This window comes from Pinus tabuliformis, chromosome 5_1 (genome assembly GCF_031772625.1).
Source record: "Pinus tabuliformis cultivar Carrire ecotype Pingquan chromosome 5_1, CPIR1, whole genome shotgun sequence".
NCBI lineage: Eukaryota > Viridiplantae > Streptophyta > Pinopsida > Pinales > Pinaceae > Pinus > Pinus tabuliformis.
The window spans coordinates 200,095,937-200,117,170 of record NC_142305.1 but is presented as its reverse complement, the minus strand read 5'-3'; the positions used below and the strand labels follow the sequence as shown (position 1 = coordinate 200,117,170).

The window sequence follows — 21,234 nt, the reverse complement described above, 5'->3', positions numbered from 1 at the left end:
TTGCACCAAGAATTTAGAGGTAAAATCCAAACACTAGATCAACTATGCAAGCCAACAACATATGGTAGACCATTGCCCTGAACACATGATGTTGTTTCCTCTATGGTGATAGTCACAACTTCATGAATACAAAAGAACGTGGGCACCGGCTTTTCGCGACCAGAAAGGCCTCAGTTTTGAGATTTGGTGGCAGTTAGAAGCCGTTCGTTTCATGTGGGTTACTCCTTGATTGTCCTCCGTGTCACAATTCACCCGCATACAAGATCTTGAATCACGGAATCTCGTCTTGGCAGGGCGCGCGAAACCGGTTACGGGGAAAGGGCGGTTTTAGGGAATGGTTGGGGGTGGGGGGTGAATTCTGAATTCCGCCATGCATGGAGGACGTGGTCTGGCGAAGGGATGAGCGGCATTTCGGCTGGCGAAGGGGTGAGCGGCGTTTCGGCAAATGTGAAGGGCAAGATAGAGAATATATGCAGAATCCACTTGCCCGTCGGGGGAGCCACGATTCCGTGTCGTGGCAGTTGGAGAGAATGGAATGAGTGGGGCAGAGGCGGGTGGCAGTTGGCGTGGTAAGCTGTTTTTAATACCAGTCTCAGATTCTACCCCTTACCTGCTCCCCGTGGAGAAGGAAACCACCTGGTCGGTGCTTGGCGGTTTAGGGTTGGTTGGAAAGATTCAATGACCCCTTTGCAAGTACAGTTGTTACAAGTGTCCGGTATTCGGTAAAGGCCCTACGCATGCAAACCACGCCATCAGTCGGCCATTGACACGCACTGCCATTCTTCTTTCCCGGAGCAGAACGGACCCTTTTTCTTTACAAGGCCCCTCCCCGCTTCATGTTAATTTCATTTTTATTCTCTCCTCCCCTCTCCTCTCCCCACCTCACATCCCATTTTGATTTCAAGTCTATTATTTATGTTCATGCCTGCATTGGATTGGATCCCACTGGAATGGGATTGGACGACCCTGTAATTTTCAATTTGTTCTTTCCTGGTAGCCCTGTTTGACTTCACTTGTCAAGGTTGTGTGATTGTTATTTGGTTTCCTGGGGCTTCAACGTTTGAAATCCATGGTATCTCTGGATTTTTTTATCATGGTTTGTATGAATCCCTAGATACAAGATTTTTTTGATTTGGGTTCAGAAGTATGGAGGGTGAATCTAGCATGACCACGGTTGAGAGTGGCCTCGAAGTTCCCACTGGAAGCGAGAACGAGCTCTTGAGGATCAAGGGAGCTCAGCTCTGCTTGATTGATGGCGAGGAGAGCGTAATAATTCAGTCTGGGGACTTTGCTTTTCATGTCATAAAGCAAAGCCAGTCTCCCCTTGCAGCTGTGGTGGGCTTGGTTGGAGATTTCCAATGGCCAGTTGGGAAGGACTCCCCTGTTATCAAAGTGGGCACCAAGAAGTACTCGTTTGCCCTGTCTGGGCTTCCAGTCTATGGGTTGGTTCTGCCCGGCAATACACCGGTGGAGGCCGAGCAGAGCTTGGAAGGGCTGTTGCAGCAGTACTCCACCTTTGAAGCCCATCCAGAAGTCTCCGATGGTATGAATGTAGTATATTTTTTAAAAAACCAGTAGAAATAGAGGGAAGGTTTGGATTTTTTTGTATTCATGTATGGTCTCCCGTCCTTAGAGTAGAGCACCTTGTTAACTCAAGGGATTGCATTTGCACTTTTCTTAGACCAGTGCACCCTGTTAAGGGATTGCATTGAGTGAGACTTCTCACAATCCTGGACCCAATAGGATTGGGGATTATTGGCTAGTAACTGCTACATTGTATTAGTCAAGTAAGGATGCTGGATTGGCTGTCCTTAGAGTAGAGCACCTTGAGTTAACTCAAGGGATTGCATTTGCACTTTGCTTCCTTAGACCAGTGCACCCTGTTAAGGGATTGCATTGAGTGAGACTTCTCAAAATCCTGGACCGAATAGGATTGGGGATTATTGGCTAGTAACTGCTACATTGCATTGTTATATTGCATTGGTCAAGTAATGATGCTGGATTGGCTGATGTTGGAATGTCTTTTTAGGCATGTCCTGAACCATCTTGATCACCAGTCACTATCACTCTGACAGTGACCACAACCAGGAACTCAGAACTAAGCTAACCCCTTGAGGCTGATATGTTTGTGTTGGAATGTCTTTTTAGGCATCTCCTCAACCATCTTGATCACCTGTCATTATCACTCTGACAGTGACCACAATCAGGAACTCAGAACTAAGCTAACCCCTTGAGCATGTGTTTGTTTTGTTGTAATGTCTTTTTAGGCATCTCCTGAATCATCTGGATCACTTGCCACTATCATTCTGACAGTGACCACAACCAGGAACTCAGAACTAAGCTAACCCTTTTGGGGCTGATATGTTTGTCTGTTTGGAATGGTTTTTTAGTCATCTCCTCAACCATCTTGATCACTTGTCACTATCATCCTGACAGCGACCACAAACAGGAACTCAGAACCAAGCTAGCCCCTTGAGGCTGATATGTTTGTGTGTTGTAATGTCATTTTATTCATCTCCTGAACCATCTTCATCACTTGTCACTCTCACTCTAACAGTGACCACAACCAGGAACTCAGAACTAAGCTACCCCTTCAGGCTGATATGTTTGTGTGTTGGAATGTCTTTTTAGGCATCTCCTCAACCATCTTGATCATTGTGACAGTGACCACAGCCAGGAACTCAGAACTAAGCTAAGCTAACCCCTTGACCTCAGAACTAAGCTAAGCTAACCCCTTGAGGCTGATATGTCTGTGTGTGTTTATTTTCATATTGTTACAGAAATCTGTTTGGGTATTTCCAGTGAAGTAAAATATGTTATCAGCATTCAAGTATTATTCTCACAGTTTTATGTTTCCCTTGTTCTGCTCTGTGGTTTCCATGGGCAATGCAGGTATGGAGAATTCTGATCAAACAGCCTGGTTAGCAGCTCAGGTAATGCCAGATGTTCCAGAATACTGGACAACAGTGGCACCAAAAGTGGAGAACATAAGTGCCAAAATAGCACAGAAAATCCACAGTGGATCCTCTTCTTCATCTACCTCCTCCTCCTCCTCTTCCTCTGTTGTGTGGAGCGAAGTGGAGCTTTCATGGAGCGGTGGCACCACCAGCAATGGCAGAAAGGACGACGACAACAATAATAATAACAACACAATTTCATCGCCTGCAAGAAAAGGGGCACCAGGAATAGCCGGTCAAACGAGCACCCGCATGATGAAGCGCATCCAACAGGCTCGGCGTATGTCAGCGGTGGCCAAGCTTCTCTCCAAGACCCTTCTCAGAGGCGCAATCAACGCCAACCGCCACGTGGCACCTCTGGTCGCAGACTTGTCTGCCTCGTCACCTATGACCGACGATTTCACGGGCATGGCCATTGCCAGCGTGGACGCGTTCAGCAAGGTTGTGGAGGCAGTGGAAACAGGTGCCAGAAGCATATTGGACCTCCCCACCTCCGAGTCACTATTCTTCGAGCACAGTCAGCAGTCCAGCCTGTTACCCAACGGCCCGTGGACGCTGAACAAGTCGGGACTCCGCCTCCTCCTGCGAGCCACCGCGGCCTCTGCGGTCATCCACGTGGCACGCGGCATCGGCGTGTCATCGTTCTCGTTGCCACAGCCATCACAGGTGTCGGATCTGGATTCGAACCAGAGCGAGTCTTGCGTGGAGGAAAAGTACTGGATGTATTCTGGCGGCCATGATCAGCGCAGTAAAGCAATTGGGCACTTCATACCTACTCCGAATTCCAGTGTGTCAAATATTATTCAGAGCTCCACTCATCGGGGCAACCTGAACAGCCCATTCCAGCAATACGTGAGCAGTCCAAAGGTTGCCACTGGTACCAATTCTCAGTTCAATTTTTCCCTCGCCTTCGATAACAACAGCCGCCAAGCGCCGCCACAGCACCAGAACATGTGACCGCCATGACACTATTAATTCTGAGACATACAGCGGCGGCTTCCCTCAACATGTATTCTCCTCCTCCTGGGGATTAACTATGGAACAGGGTAGGGGATTAAATCTTTATGACACCTAATAGGAGTAGGGGATTAAATCTTTATGACACCTAATAGGACTTTGCATTGTAATGTTACTTTCTTTCGAAGGACTAGATTTCTGTGGCCTTCCTTTCTTTTCCAATAAATAATTCTATGAAATGCCATTACTCTCGGCATTCGTTTTCTTAGATTTATAAGAATGAGTTGTGTTTTGGTGGAGATTTTTGTCCTGTTTTAACAAATTGGAAATAACTTATTTATCACACAAGGTTGATGATCACACAATGTTGATATTCACAATAGGATTATCAATAGTATTTGATTTATTTATTTATTTTAAATACTGATGTAATATTATTTCAACATAGATTCATATATTCATGTTAGATTATTACAGTATTAATTTATTTATTTTAAATACAGATCTAATATTATCTCTGCATAGATTCAATTGTATGGATCTATTTTAAATACGGATCTAACATTATCCCAGCATAGATCTATCTTAAATACGATCACACAATAAGATAATCAACAATATAGATATATTTTAAATATGGATCTAACATTATCTCTACATAGATTCATGTTAGACTATCATCTCTACATGAAACATTATCTTTACATAGATTCATGTTAGATTATCATCTCTACATGGATTCATGTTAGATTATCAATAGTATAGATCTATTTTATGGATTTAACATTATCTTTACATAGATTTATGTTAGATTATCAACAGTATAGATATATTTTAAATATGGATCTAACATTATCTCTACATAGATTCATGTTAGAATATCAACAATATAGATCCATCTTAAATACAGATCTAACATTATCTCAGCCCAGCGTAGATCCATCTTAAATATGGATCACCAGCAGAGATCCATCTTTCATGTTAGAATATCAACAGTATAGATCCATCTTAAATATAGATCTAACATTATCTCAGCCCAGCGTAGATCCATCTTAAATATGGATCACCAGCAGAGATCCATCTTTCATGTTAGATTATCAACAGTTGTAGATCCATCTTAAATATTTAAATACGAATTTAACATTATCTCAGTATAGATCCATCTTAAATACGGATCACCAGCCCAATATAAATCCATTTTAAATATACAGATCTACAGAATACGATCTAACCTTATGTTAGATTATCATGATTAGATCGATCCATCCATCTTAAATACAGATAATAACATAGATTCATCTCAAGATTGCTGATCCATTTTAAGATGGATGGATCTACGCTGGATCCATATCCCCATATTTAAGTTCTATGGATAGATAAGTTCATAATTATATGTGTGTTAGGATAAGTTTAAGTTTTATTAATTTGGATAGCTTCATAATTAGATCAGTTTTTGGACGAGTTCATATAAGTTTTTATTTAAGTTCTATGGATAGATAAGTTCATAATTATATGTGTGTTAGGATAAGTTTAAGATTTATTAATTTGGGTAAGTTCATAATTGCATACCAGATCCGTATTTAAGTTCTATGGATAGATAAGTTCATAATTAGATGTGTGTTAGGATAAGTTTAAGTTTTATTAATTTGGATAAGTTCATAATTGTATAAGTCTTTGAATAAGTTTATAATTAAATAAAGTTTTATTAATTTGGATAGCTTCATAATTAGATCCGTTTTTGGACGAGTTCATATGTGTTTTTATTAATTTAGATAATAAGATTTTATTAATTTGGAAAGGTCATAATTACGTAAGGTTTTATTAATTTAAAGAATGAGCATTTATTAATTTGGATAAGCTCATAATTAAATGAAATTTTATCAAGCTGAATAATTTCATAATAGTATATTTCTTTAATGTTTTAAATGATTGTTTTTGTAATGAATTAATAGATATATTTTTGTAATGTTTTGAAATGAGTAATATGTAATGATTTCAAATTTTTTTATTTAAAATCCTTTTTTTATCAATTAAATAAGTTTATTATTTCTGGCTAAGTCCATATAGTGTTGAGATTTTCTTTTTGTCACCCTAATAAATTTAGAATTGATGAAATTTTACGAATGAATTTGTATTAATGTGAATAAGTTCATCGTAAGTACATCTTTGTGTTTTATTTAAAATTTCCTTTCTTTAAACTTTATTGTCTCAATTTTTCATAATAACCAAAATAGATGTTCTTAAAAATCAAATGAATCAAATGATATATTGTGATAAATGTTTTTCAAAGAGAAAAAATATTTAACAGAACCCTAAAAAGGTAAGAAAGTAAAAATTAAAACATGCATATTTGGTGAGCATTAATATAAAAGATTTTTTCAAATATTTAAAATAATTATAAAACTTAACAATTTAATTAAAATAAAAAATAAAATTAAAAATATTATTTTTTTGGTAAGTTTGGTAGGATTTTTTTATTTATTCATAAAAAATATCAAATTACATCCATGATCAAATGGTAAGGTGAGGTGACTTTAATCTATCTAGTGAGAAAATTGATGTGTTGGCTACAAAAGCAAAATAGTTTAAGACTGTTTTTTTGAGTTGTAATTAGTTAACTCAGTTTACTGAGTTAAGTCTAGTTAAATTAGTTCCAAACTGTTTGAGGAACTAATAGTGAGTTAACAGTCAGTTGATGCATGCATACACTGAACTAGTGCTACTCCAGTTAATTGAAGATTCCCTCATCAAAAACTCATGCATGTTTATTCTGAGAAAGACCCAGTTGAGATTAAAGTCAAGGACAATGTACCATCAGTTGCATGTGTTTTCTCAAAGAGAAAACTCATGCATGGAGTCAAGGATAAATCCTTGAGGATTGCATAGTTTTGGTAGGATGATCATCCACTTTGTAAGAGTGATTTTCCACTTGGTAAAGGAGAATCATCCACAAGGAACAACACAAGGAAATATGAACTTGGAGGGCACAGAGGAAGGCTGGAGAGAAGCCAATATTGCCTATGAGCATCTATGAGGAGAGAGAAGCCAATATTGCCTATGAGCATCTGTGAGGATTGTACTGAGAGCTGGCTAGCTGTGAGAGCTAAGGCTTTGTATAATTCCTATGTATTTCCACCATGTATGATAATACAATAGTGTGGGGTTTTTTAGCCAAGGCTTTCCCCAAAGTATTTTCACGTGTATTGTGCTATTTATTCTTCTTCTTCTCGTTATATTGCTTAGCTTGATCTTTAAGCTTCCGCAAATTGATACTAGAAGTAGGTTATAGTATTTTTCTTTGATTTATATTGCATTATCAGGTTAACCTACACAGATTTTTTACAAATACCAAATAAATGCCAAAGCACATACCCCAAGTACATGTAGAATTTTCTTGTAGATTCAAACTGCAGATTGTGATATGCTAAAACAATTGACTTGAATCTACTCTACTCATCAGCAGAAACAAAAATTGATCAATGAAATCATGAAGCATAAAAAGAAGAATTTCAATCACACATAACATTTTCTAGGGAAAGCCGCAACTAAAAACCCCTGCTATCTATATATTCCATTAATAAGAAGATCTAAAAAGAAAATACAATGCTTTCTCTACCCGAACAAGCTCTGCACAAGTACAATCTATCTCACTGCTTCACAAACCAGCTCAAGCCAATACTTAGCCAAATCTGTTATCTGCCAAGCTCCTACTTCCATGCATTGTTCCCTTGGGAATTAGCCCATATTTAATTCCTCACTCATAACTGCGCAATCCATCCATAAGCTTTCCTCTGATTACATGCACCATCAGTTTAATTTAGATGATTTTACAACTGATAGTACATTGCCCCTTAAATCTAGTCTCAACTAGGTCTTTCTCATAAATGACATGCATGAGTTATTTAAGTGTGAATTATCAGTTATCTGATTGATCACTGCATGTGAATTAAATCCAATTTAATTCACTTGACCTCTCACTAGTTCCTCCATGATTTAGAACTAGTTTAACTGAATTTAACTCAGTTAAACTAAATTAAATAATTACAACTCAATAAGAACTCAACTTGGGCCCCTAAAACTTAGGGATCGCTCTACAAGACTCTATATAGATTCCCAACTCTAATTTACGGAACCATCTAAGTCAAATTAACTTAGTTAATTGTTACAAGTTGATATGAGAATTACAATTACAATTTAATTCATAATTTAATTCAAGGACAAATTAAATTAGGAATTTTCTTGATGCTAATTTTAACATTTCTTGTTTCTATTTTCAATGCTCCCTCTCAACAAGAAATGAATTCAACTCTATCCCAATCTGGTACCTTTGGAATGTTCTGTATGCAACACTTTTCACTGTTGTTGTTGCTACTTAAACATCTACAAAAAAAAAAATCCGAACAAAATAAACTGAATCAACTGTGTCTGCAACTGTCTACTGAGAAAACTATGCTATTGGCAACTTTGCTACTGAGCCTCTTGCTTTGTTGTCAACACTGCTCTACGCTCCTTAGTATCTAACTGAAAACTAATCATCCTGCTACTGAATATTATGCGACAAAAAAACACCTCAATGGATCCTGCCCAATTTTTGAACTCTTGGGACTATTTCTTCACATCGCCCCACCTCTCACCTAGAGGTATGGCTGCATGTGCTTCCTATGCCCACTTGGCTCAAAATTTCCTCATACTAAAGGTCTCTTCCTGAGTGGATGTCTCCACTCAATCTCCTCTATGCTTCTCCAATTGTGGCCACTCCACAACATGTTGAGGCTGCTTTTGAGGTTGTATGTTGAGAGGTAATTCATGTTCCCTCTCAACCACCAAGTTTCTAACCTTTTCTTTGCTCCTGAAGGTTTTTCATGCATGTTATACCTCAAGTGCATATAGTTTCTTGACTCGTACACTGATCTGTTTCACTTTTCCTATGGCAATGTGTCTAAGGAAAACCTCTCCTTCGCCAAAAATCACATCATAACCACGATCTTCCAATACTGTGATGGAAACAGATTCTTCTTTAGTCCTAGAACATACATCACATCTGTGAGTTTGAGAGGGGAGCCAAACTCCCTTTGAAAAGTAACAGTACCAATGTCGATCATGTTATACCTCCCATCATCTCCAAACTCTATGTTCTTCTTGAGGTATTTCTCCTCCAAGTCACTAAAGATATCTCTATTCCACATCATATGAAACAAGGCATTGTTATCGAGATACCAAATGCTTCCCATTACAATGTTTTCCATGCATGCATTGATAGTGAAATCAAGTTCGAATTGTGAAGCTAGAGCTTCACCTGCTGCTACTACTGCAAGCTCCTTCTTGCTTTATTTCTTCTATGGGAATTTTGTGGCATACTTTCCGAACTCGTGATAGTGAAAACACTTGATGTTCAACAAGTCCTTCTTCTTGCCACCCTCCTCACCTTGGGAATTCTTTTCCTTGGAATTCTTTTCTTTGTTTGTTAATGCAAAGTCCTCTTCCACTTATTTGGACGAGGTCCCATCTTTGGTGTTCTGCTGAATCTCTTCCTGTACCAAGTTGGACCACAATCAGTCCCACTCTGGTAGCTTATCCCTCCCATTAACTGAGTCCTGGTAGATATGTCAGCTCTTGGGAAGTCCTAGAATTTCTAGGCTCACCAGATCTTTTTCAACAATGATAACATCGAAACTTCCAAGCTCATTCCGACATTGAGTGAACTTGGTCATGTACTTTGGTATTGAGTCACCCTTCTCCATCTTGATCTTTCTGAGCTTGTCCTTCAGTGTCAGCTTCATCTGGTCACTGTTGTTTTGAAATAGGTCCATCAAGGCCTTCTACATTGCAAATGGAGTTTTCTTACCATGGAGATTCGAGACAATATGATCTTGAATTCCTTCTAGGATAATCCTTCTCGCCTTTTCCACACACTTTCTCCACAATGTAGATCTTTAGCATCAGATGTTGGAGGCTTCAGGTTATCATGATCTATGAATTCCTTCAGTCAGTTGTCTTCCAACACTTCCTCCATCCTATCCTTCTAATATATGTAATTCGAGCTACCCTAAAGGGCATACTCAAGTCTCAATCTGTAGAATGACATCCTGCTGGCTCTGAAGTATGATACTACAAATTCGATTTCTCCTGCAAAAAAAAATTGTATTCTCCTCTTGTATAGTAATTTCAATTGCAATACCATGTAGATTTTTCTTGTAGATTCAAAATGCAGATTTTGATATGCTAAAACAATTGACTTGAATCTACTCTACTCATCAGTGGAAACAAAAATTGATCGATGAAATCACGAAGTAGAAAAGGAAGAATTTCAATCACACAACACAATAATCTTCTAGGGAAAACCACACCTAAAAACCCCTGTTATCTATATATTGCATTAATCAAAAGATCTAAGAATAATGTACAATGCTTGTTCAACCCGAACAATATCTGCATAACTACAATCTATCTCACTGCTTCACAAACCATCTCAAGTCAATACTTAGCCAAATCTGTTGTCTGCTAAGCTCCTACTTCCTTGTGTTGTTCCCTTGGGAATTAGCCCATATTTAATTGGGATATTCCTCACTCATAATTGTGCAATCCATCCATAAGCCTTCCTCTGATTACATGCACCATCAGTTTAATTTAGATGATTTTACAACTGATAGTACATTGTCCCTGAACTCTAATCTCAACTAGGTCTTTCTCAGAACTGACATGTCAGAGTTATTTATGAGTGAATTATCAGTTATCTGATTTATCACTGCATGTGAATTAAATCCAATTTAATTCATTTGACTTCTCACTAGTTCCTCCTTCAGTTAAAACTAGTTTAATTTAATTTAACTCAATCAAACTAAATTAAATAATTACAACTCAATAAGAATTCAACCTAGGCCCCTAAAATTTAGGGATCACTCTACAGGAATCTAGATAGAAGTCAACTTAACTTAGTTAACTGTTACAAGTTGCTATGAAAATTAGAATTACAATTTAATTCCTAATTTAATTCAAGGACAAATTAAATTAGGATTTTTCTTGATGCTAATTTTAATATTTCTTGTTGCTAATTTCAACAGTCCATTCCCATTCAGAAGAGTAAAATACCATAAATAACAGAGACAATTCGACCATATTGAGGCCACCCATAAAAAAACATCGCTTTCCTTCCAAAAATTCTAGAATGTATTCTTTCTAAACTAAAACTTCGTCTCAAAGACGTGTTTCCCATGATTTATCATAGAGAAATTAAGCAAAGGGGTCGGAAGGGGAAAATTCATTGATAAAACATACCCGCATATGCTAGCCAATGGATAACGAAGGAGAGATGTTGTACCCAGACTACCGGATTTAGAAGGGACCTTTGAGAGTGCACCTGAGACTTCCTTTGAACATGTAACCAAAATACTTACTATGCCTCCTACTTGAACCAAAATCGCAACATAAAATTCTAGGCAGAAGGTATCACGCTAGTCGCTTTGATTATCATTAATGCCTTGCATGTGTCTAGCCACCTTGCTAAGATTGGTGAGTGTGTGAAGGCTTAAGAAATATCCCTCACCATCCTTTTTTCTCAGAATGATAACCATGACATGGATCCCGAAGACTCCATTTCGCTGCCCTCACCTTGATCAGGGGCCTCTGGTTCACGACTTGGTTAGGGTCATTGTTTTTTCCAATATCATGATCCAGGACGTGCTTCAGATTTTCCATCTATTCTCTAAGGTCTCTTGGAGGCCAAGGAGAATCCAATGTCCTCCTAATATTTAAACAACCCCAATTGGCTAAAAAATATGCTGCTTTGTTTCCATTTCTCCTAACGTGCGAAGGAATGATGTATTCAAACCAACAAAGAAGATCACATATCTTTTGCGCCAAGTAGGTTGTCCTCCAACTGTGACTGATCTTCTCACTGGTAGATCCATGATTCATTTTTTTCATGTTCAAAATCACTAAATTAGAGTCACCTTCTATTACTAATTTCCTGAAACCTTCCCTTTTAGCTATTAGTAGGCCTTTCAGAACAACATTGAATTCTACCTCATTATTGCTAGAATATCCACAACCACATCGAATTCTACCTCATTATTGCTAGAATATCCACAATTTGTTGCATAGATTATTTTGGTGCAATGTTGGGAGTCTCTAAATAAACCTTTGAAACTTGTATCCCTAGGGTTCCCTTTGGAAGCACTATCAAAATTTAGCTTTAAGAAACCTTTAAGTGGAGCATGATAATGATTAGGGTGGGGTGGGGAAATGGGGGATAGACAATTGGAGATGGGGAACATGGCGGAGAGGAGAAGCAAGCCGAAAGCAGCCAAGTAGCCAACCAGCCTACCTCAGCTCAAGTTGCCATGGCCTTGACCAATCACTGATAGGAGGTATGCTGATGGACCAATGCATGATTCCACGCTCCCTTTCGCCATGTTGCTAGCTGCTATTTTTCCATGCACACCTACCAACCGACGTGTCGACACCTGACGGCATTAGCATACAACCATTCCTGCTAGCTCATAAGGTAGACACGCATCATCCTCTTTTCGCCATTTAACCAGTTCTATGGATTCGAACTAAGATTTTGGCTGGCCAGAGGCAGAGCTGAAGCTCTCGCTTTTCTCTTTTCTCTGGTGTTTCCCGTTTTGGCTTTCAATCTATTTGTTTTTTCGTTTATGCTGGCGGTTTTCTCACGCTCTCCCCTCGGCATGCGCCTGGTAAGAGGTCAGTTATTTTTCATCCTTTATAGCTTGTGTTATTCTGCAAAATTATAGCTAAAGGAATATAGTTATTATTGCTTTGGAATTATAGAGATGGCATGGTCATGGAATGCTGTTACTGCTTCTTAAAATGTACTCGCAATGCAGTGTTAGTATATAGAGTCTGGTGTAGAACTCTTGTGTAAATTCTGGGACTTTGTCTAAGATAATTCATGGTTAGAATTGGAAGCTCCTTTCCTGGATAAGATAAATGTGACAGGGCCTGTGTTTATCAAGTATGTTTTGTTAGCTTCTTTGCTCCTTCTCTGGGTTTCTTCAAAATGTTCTCAGCAATCTTTCAAACCTGCTCAGACATACGGTTTAAAATTGGAGCATGGTGGTGCATTGTTGAAATGTATTGTTGTTGTCTAGTTTGCCATGACTCTCCTTCCTGTTAGTTGTCCCTCTCAACCTCTAAATATCTTGGAGATCATCCAGACCAGTGCCAGTAGTTCCGGCCACTAACGGAAGCATGGTTTTTTTCGGGACCGGAAAATTTTCTCACGGGATCGGAAACTCTCAGCCTATTACTGGAATGAAATTTCAAATTTCATTGGGATCTGGGTTGTGTCCTTTAGATGACCTGTCCTGTACCTGAGGGTAATAAAAAATTTAGGATCATCCCTTTTCAGTCAAATTGCCGGAGCAGTGTCGTCATCCATAGTTATGATATCTGGCCAAAAGACGTTTTTTGTTTTCGAGCCTACCTTGAATTCTGGAGTTTTTTTTCCCAGTGTCATCTTTACGCCTTCCCGAGTCTTCTAACCGCCAGCCCTTGTGTCAGATATGTCCCAACCTCACTTAATTCCCCTCATCTGGCATTTATATAATCCAGGTATCTTATTCAGAGATAGGTCAGAGGTTGTTTAAATTCTTGTACTAAACTGGATTCGGAAATCTAATTTGGATAAGAGACTCGGCTGCTAATCCAAGGAGAAAGTTTTTTTGGAGGCGCATGGACGGTGGGTCAGATGCGTCGGCCACGGAGGCCATGATCTGGGCTACACTTCTGGCTGAGAAGGCATGGGAGGACGCCACGCTGTCCGGTGGGTGGCAATCAACCCTGGATGACGTGGTCATCAAACCATCATTGAATGGTGCTGACAGGGAGAGGGAAGGGCTTCAAAAAAAGCAGCCATCCCGGGCAGTATATAGGAGAGATAATACTCAACAGGAGGGTAAGGTCATACACGAACATATGAACCGCTATAATAAATCCCGAAACCCTGTCAAAACCACATCTCCGCCTTCTGCTATCAAGTTGGACAACATTCATCTGACTGAAAGAATTGAAAGTTTACAGGATCTCGCCTTGGTGGGTAGGTGGCATTTTCCGGAAATGGACAATGCCACGATGAGAAAATGGCTAGCGGTTCAGTGGAAACCAGTGATTGGATATACCCCCATTATTTCTAACCTCATGAAGGAGTGGTATTGCTTTCACTTCTTGAACGCTAGTGATGTTGAAGCTATCCTTAAGGGTCCTTGGGTTTTTAGAAGGAGCTTTCTCGCTCTCTATAGGTGGTATATTGGGTATGACCCATTGAAAAACACTCCCTCAAATAACCTGATCTGGGTAAAACTCCCAAACCTTCCCCTGGAGATGTGGTCCAAGGAGATCCTCGCTGAGATAGGCAACTCCATTGGTAGATTTGTCTACGTTGATCCATGGTGTCTTGGAGAAAAAGACAAGAGAATAGTGTGGATTCTCATTGAGAAGGCCTATAGGGGGGGTTATCCAGATCATATTGAGATAGCTTGGAGAGACTTGAAAATAAAACAAAGACTGGATTTTTGGGGCATCCCCTTCAGATGCTCTGCATGCCACAGAACAGGACACCTAATTAAAAATTGCCCTCGGCATCCGACTCCAAAAAGCAGAGTGTTTCATCGAAAGTTTCAGATAAATTCTCCTGTGCTCTCAGAAAAGGGGTACCCTTGAGCCAACTTATCTGCGACAGAACTTGTGGATGAACAGCTTCCTATAAATCTGGATCCTAAAGCTTCCCTATCTCCGCGGTTTTTGTCTCAGGATTTTTTACATGAACCTGAATCCAGACTTGGAAGCCCGGTAAAGTTTGGCTGCTCTATGATGAGCAGGCCTATAGCTATTCATTGTGCGCCCATTCCAGAACCAAGAGACGACAAAGTTGTTCCTTCACCTATGCCCTTTCATCTCAAGGATTTCTCTGTGGGATCCATCCCCATCCCTATTTCTTCTTCATTGCCGACGCCTGAAAAAAATCTTTTGCCATCTACGAAAGGAAAAGAGCCAATTATGGCTGTCACTCCTCTTAACTCCCCAGCTTCGTCTCCAACAAATTTGTGTGATAGCGATTTAGAATTTTTACTTAGCAGAAAATCTCTTGAGCTGGAGCCATTAACTATCCATAAACCAAGAAATCCTGCTTCTCCTTTCATTAGCCCGGTCTCTGCAAAGAACATAACAGTGAGAAAGAAGCACAGGGGAGGTAGCAGACATTTTAGGGGGAGGACAACTGTTACAGACAGTGGAGTAAGGAACCTATCCCTGGTCGATATTCCCATATATGATATGTCAGAGTCTCAGCCTCTTAGAGCAAGCGTGGCTGGAGAAACTTCCAAATGACCTTCATTATATCTATGAACATTAGAGGTCTGGGCGCAGACCTAAATTTTTTGGCGCTAAAGGATATTTTCTACTCAGCTCGGCCGAAAATTATTTTAATCCAAGAAACCATGCACAACAACCATGTTTCCATATCCTATTTTAGGAAAATGTTCCCTTCATGGTACCTGGTAGCCTCAGAGGCAAGAGGTCTGTCAGGGGGGCTGGTAGTCTTATGGGATCCTGAATGGATCAGAGCCAAAGCTTACAAGTGTTTTGCTGGCATTATTATCTCAGCATCTATTAGAGGAAAAGGCTTCCCAATTAATATTTTGAACACCTACGCGCCTTATAAGAACAGGACTACTTTTTGGGAGAAATTATTTTCTTCAGAAATTTTTGATATTGAATCTCTGGTGATTGCAGGCGACCTAAACGTAACATTAAGCTCTGATGAATGCTAGGGATGCTGCAGAAAAAGAGATCCGCTTGCAGACCGTATAAAGTTTGAACTTCTGAACAAGAATCTTGTGGATATTGCCCCATCGAAAATGATGCCTACGTGGGATAATGGTAGAGAAAAAAAGGCATATATTGCCAAAAGGATTGATCGGTTTATAGTGCATGTAAGCATTATAGATAAAATGGGCATGCCATACTCGTCCATTGGGAATGCATTTGTATCTGACCATAGGCCAATTTTCCTCAGCTGGCGGGAAAAAGGATTCAGAAAGGGGTACCCATTCAAATTCAATAGAACATGTTTAGAAGATCCAGACTTCAATGAAGTCATTTCTAAAGCATGGAAGGATTTATCTGCTAGAGATATGTCTCCCCTGTTTATGACTTTTAGAGACAAGCTGTCTGCTTTGAGAAAGGTGGTAAAAGAGTGGCAACTTGAAAAAAGGAAAAGGGACAGACAGGTGCTTCAGGAAACACAGTGGGAGCTGGACAACATTTTAAAGGCTATGGATGCAAATTCCCTTCCTTTCGGCATGAAGTGTCGCATAAAAGAGCTCGAAAGAAAAAAACAAATTTTGTTGAAGCAGGAAGAAGCTTCATGGAGGCTCAAAAGCAGGGCAATATGGCTCAAAGAAGGTGACAGAAACACAAATTTTTTTCACAAGTATGCAAACGCTAGGCGCGAGAAAAACACCATATGGAAAATAAGTGATGGAAAGGGTGGCTTTTTCGTCTCACAACAAGATATCTCAAAGGAAGCTGTAAGACATTTTAAAAGTCAATATAGAAGAAGGGAAGGCGGTGGTTTTCAGGACATTCTATGGGGTATCGACCTGGTTCCTCAAATGTTTGATGATGAAAAAAATGAGTCCCTGTTTCAGCCAGTAACAGAGAATGAACTTCTAGGAGTGATGAGGGCCTTTAAAAAGGACAAATGCCCAGGCCCAGACGGCTGGACAATAGAATTTTTTACTCATTTTTTTGATATCATCAAGAAAGATTTACTAAGGATGGTTGAAGCATCTAGAATTTCAGGCAGTATTCATCAGCTCACATCATCCACTCAGATTGCTCTAATACCTAAAAAGGTGGAAGCGGAATCCTTTCATGATTTCAGGCCGATCTCATTATGCAATATAACTTTTAAAATCATCACAAAAATTATTGCTGAAAGAATAAAAGCGACTTTGGCCACCTTTCTCACTAAGGATCAACATGCTTTTCTAAAAGGGCGGAATATTTTGGATGCCGTGGCTAATACTCAGGAGTGTCTGTTTTCTATGATATCAAAAAAATCAGATGCGGCCATCCTGAAAATTGATTTACAAAAAGCCTATGATTATTTAGACTGGGGGTTTATTAGATGTTTACTGGCAAAGATAGGCATGAGATCAAATTCCATCAGATGGATCATGGCATGCGTAGAAAATGTGAACTACGCGGTCATCATTAATGGAATGCCTTCCCCTTTCTTTCTAGCAGAAAGAGGGCTTCGTCAAGGATGCCCCCTCTCGCCTCTTCTGTTTATCCTGGCAATGAACTCTCTCAGCCTCCATATAAACAAAGCGGTTTCCGAAAATAGATGCAGGCCTGTCAAGATTTGCAGAAATAACTTCATCTCGCACAACCTCTTTGTTGATGATGTGCTCATATTTGCAATGCTTTGCAGGGTTTCGTGGATATGTCTAAATGACATTCTTAATAGATTCCAAAGAGCTACTGGGTTACAAATTAATAAGGCGAAATCCATCCTCTTCCACAATGATATCAACATGGAATTGGTGAAATGGATCTCTGAGTTGTTTGGAATAGAGACGAGATCGCTCAAGGATGGCTTAAAATATCTGGGTTTTCAGCTAAAAGCTAAGGGATACTCCAAGGCTGATTGGCAATGGTTAATAGAAAGGTATTACAAAAAGATTTCGGCCTGGGAATATAGGAGTCTATCATTGGCAGGCAGAATTATTTTAACTCAAGCAGTATTATCGCAGTTGGCTGTTTATTGGGCTCATATATTCTTCCTTCCTGCAAGTATCATTCACAAAATGAACAAGGTTTCTGCTAATTTTATTTGGGGCGGTAAGTCAGATCAGAGGAAATTCCATCTCGCCAAAATGGAAAAGATTTCTTTACCCAAGCGCCTTGGAGGCTGGGGATTAATGGATTTGAGGGCTTTTGGTAAAGCGCTCCTCTGCAAATCACTGTGGAGAGGTATTTTCGGGGAAGGGCCATGGAGTATCACTGTTAAAATGAAATACATGAAAGGTAAAGATTTGGAATTCTGGTACAGAACAGGAACGATTGGAGCCAAGCATGGATCTGCTATTTGGCTTAGTCTTCGAAAAATTGAGCAATACTTTTTAAAGAATCTGAAGTGGAGGCTCCATTCTGGTAGCAGAATATTAATTGGTATCGACCCCATTTTGAGTGGGCGTGAAAACATATCCTTTCCCGAGAGACTTTTGTCCTTCTTCCACAGGAAAGGTATTTTTACATGGGACAAGCTCATAACAGCCTGGCAAGGCCCAACCCCTCTATGGAAGGATGCCAATGATCTTCGTATGCCAGAGTCTCTGGTTATGTTATGGAATTCTGTCAAGGATGCTCTCGGTAGTTGTGGGTTTCATCGCTACGGGTCAGCTGACCACCTAATCTGGACAGTGCCAAATGCACAATTGCCGGTTCGGGTAAAAGACATTTACTCTGATATGATTAATTTAAAGGTCTCTCACTCTAGCTCTAAATATCCTTCGATCCTCTGGAAGTCGGGATGCCCTCTTAAATTAATCTTCTTCTCGTGGTTGGTGTTCCACAATAAGAATTTGACATGGGAAAATTTAAGGAAAAGGAACTGGCACGGACCAAGCAGATGCTCGATGTGCGAATCAGCTGAGGAGTCCAATTATCACATGTTCTTCCAATGCAAATCTTCTCTGCAAATCTGGTATGATCTGGCAATTCTTTATGGTTTTCCTCATGTTGTTTTTGTTTCTACCCATGCAGCTTTTGAATGGTGGAGTGGGCAAAGAGAGCCATGGAGATCTCTTATTATTATTGTCCTATGGTGCGCATGGAAGTGGAGGAATTGTAAAATCTTCAAAGATTCAAAGGAACCCCTAAAGTCTATTCTGCAACATATCATAGCCATCTATGATTCTGTGCCAAAAAAGCAGCCCAAAATGAAGAAAGCCATCATGAAAGAGAAAGAATGTTTCCTCAACAGGTTTCCTAGAGCGTTCTTTGACGGTGCTGAACAACAAAACATATGTGGCTGCGGAGTTCACATTATTATGGACGAGAAGCTTCAATATCTAATTTCATGGAACGGAGGAAAAGGCTCTAATAGTATGGCTGAGGCAAGAGCTCTAGCGGGTCTTCTTGCCTTCTGCGTGTTTTTTGATATACAGGCTATTTCAATCTATGGTGATTCCAAATCAATGATCGATCATGTAAAAGGAGCCTGCCACATTAGAAGCCCTCACTTGGCAGGCTGGATGGACAGGATAATGTTCTTATGGGGGCTCATGAGAGACTGCTCCATGCAACACATTTGTCGTGCTCAGAATCTCCAAGCTGACTGCCTATCAAAGAAGGGTCTGCTCTTAGGTACAGGGTCATGGTCTATGGAAGTAAAAGAGGGAGAGAATTCCTGTTTTATCCAGGATTTCTTTATCCCTGGATCTTGAAGCTCCTTTGGTTATAGACATGTTCTTTGTTATTATCTTTTTGTTTTTGCATTTGACATGATTTATGGCTGACCTGCATCCTCTAAAAATCTCAGTTTCAAATCTGATATGATCCGGCTAGTGATGTACAGATGACTGTCTATTTGTTTTTTCTGATGTTTTTTATGGATCTGCGATGTTGTATCTAACCTCGGTGTTTCTAATCGTGGCTGCATCTTTTGCGCCACTTTTTTGTATCATCTGGAGCTTTTATATTGACTCAATATAATACAATGAAGCTTTTTCTTTCTGAAAAACGATTAAGGGAAAATATTAAATTGATTAAAAATAAAAAAACTAATTTTTATTATTCGAAATTTAAATTAATTAAGTCTTAAACATTCAATTAAATATCATTTAAATTAATTAGATTTAAATTATAAGTTTAATTCTTTTAATTCTCAACAAACTATAACTATACTCATTATAAATTCAACATGTGACATTAAATTTAAATAACTAAAATTTGATGCGAACTTGAGCTTCATGCCGCACCGGACTAAAATTTGTTCTACGAATTTAAGAATGGCCAGAGAAAGGAAATGCGACCTACTTTGTGATATTAATGAGCCCATATGAACACTAAAACCAAATATCGAGGTCGTCCATGTGTTCAATCGGTTGGGTTTAACGAGCTTGGGAGAGAGTACAAGGATGATTTACCACATGAAGTTATGTTCTCATTAAAGTCTCTTGGTGGATGATTCTTAATTATCAAAACAAATCCCTCAATCATGCAAAATTCGACTAATGTAGACCAACTATTCAAGAGGCTACCAATGGTAATGGTCCTTCTTTCCATGTTTAAACAATTTGAATTAAGGCACGAGACTGAATCTCTTTCACTGATCATTTATTTCATTAATTCGTGACTCTAGCTCCACCACAAAATTAGCTATTTTGTTAACATCTTTATTTAGGTGCCTAAGTATATGGAATAGGGAGATTTTTTTTCCGAAAATTTACCATTTAAATAAATTTTTCCTATTAGAGGAGAGAAAGAAGAGGCACAAAGTATCATTCTAATAATGATGATCAGATTTTAATTTTTTTTATTTCCTTGTTTTTAACAACCTCTAAGTCTTTCCATAATGTTAGAAACTCAACTTGATTGTTTGATGTTGTACCTAAATCCTAAGAGAATTTGGTCTCTCCATATTCTTCGGGACAATAGATAACCATGTAATTATCATTAAATTATAATTATGAATATGAGTTGTATCTTTGAATATGAGTTGTCCTGAAGATGAACCACACTGGCTAGTTCGAAAAGCATCCACAAGACTCTCTCTTATGTGATATTTTCAGAAAGATGCTGTTACAACCATAAAGAATCTATTAAACATTTTTTAAAATAGTCTATCATTTAAAAATAATAATTTATTGTCGAAGGCGATTTGTTGACTTTTTTTAATTTTCTTAATTGAGGACCCAGATTGATTCGCAAGGGAATATGCTTAGCATATGCTTAGTCTTAACGCTTATCAAGAGTTGTAGTGTGTTACAGAGTTTGTTAGGTTGTATTGACTTTAATAAATTTAAAAAATTATATTCGTGCCAGGTTGCTCCCTGCCAGTTTCCTAGGGATTTGAGATAATTCCAATTCTAATAAGCTCCTTTATGATAAGTTCTTCATTATTATTTATAACATTGATTTATATATAAGCAAATTTTCTTTAGCAAAATGATCCATTACTTTTAATAAATTTTAAAAATTATATTCGTGCCAAGTGGCTCCACCAATTTCCGAGGGATTTGAGATTATTCCAATTCTAATAAATTCCTCCATGATAAGTTTCTCATTATTA

At 38.9% G+C, this 21,234-nt stretch overlaps 2 protein-coding genes across 2 annotated transcripts; both read left to right on the top strand.

Moving 5' to 3' along the window:
• The first annotated feature begins 395 nt into the window (after positions 1 to 395).
• LOC149164084 (protein EARLY-RESPONSIVE TO DEHYDRATION 7, chloroplastic-like) lies at positions 396 to 4,091 on the top strand. Its single transcript, XM_089431954.1, has 2 exons — positions 396 to 1,543; positions 2,893 to 4,091. The coding sequence occupies exons 1-2, from the start codon at positions 1,147 to 1,149 to the stop codon at positions 3,912 to 3,914; spliced, it is 1,419 nt and encodes a 472-aa protein (XP_089288080.1). The 5' UTR covers positions 396 to 1,146; the 3' UTR covers positions 3,915 to 4,091.
• Positions 4,092 to 13,607: 9,516 nt separating this feature from the next.
• LOC149164083 (uncharacterized) lies at positions 13,608 to 19,387 on the top strand. Its single transcript, XM_089429364.1, has 3 exons — positions 13,608 to 13,912; positions 15,715 to 16,239; positions 16,381 to 19,387. Exons 1-3 carry the CDS (start codon positions 13,608 to 13,610, stop codon positions 19,385 to 19,387), a joined length of 3,837 nt encoding a protein of 1,278 aa, XP_089285490.1.
• Positions 19,388 to 21,234: the final 1,847 nt, after the last annotated feature.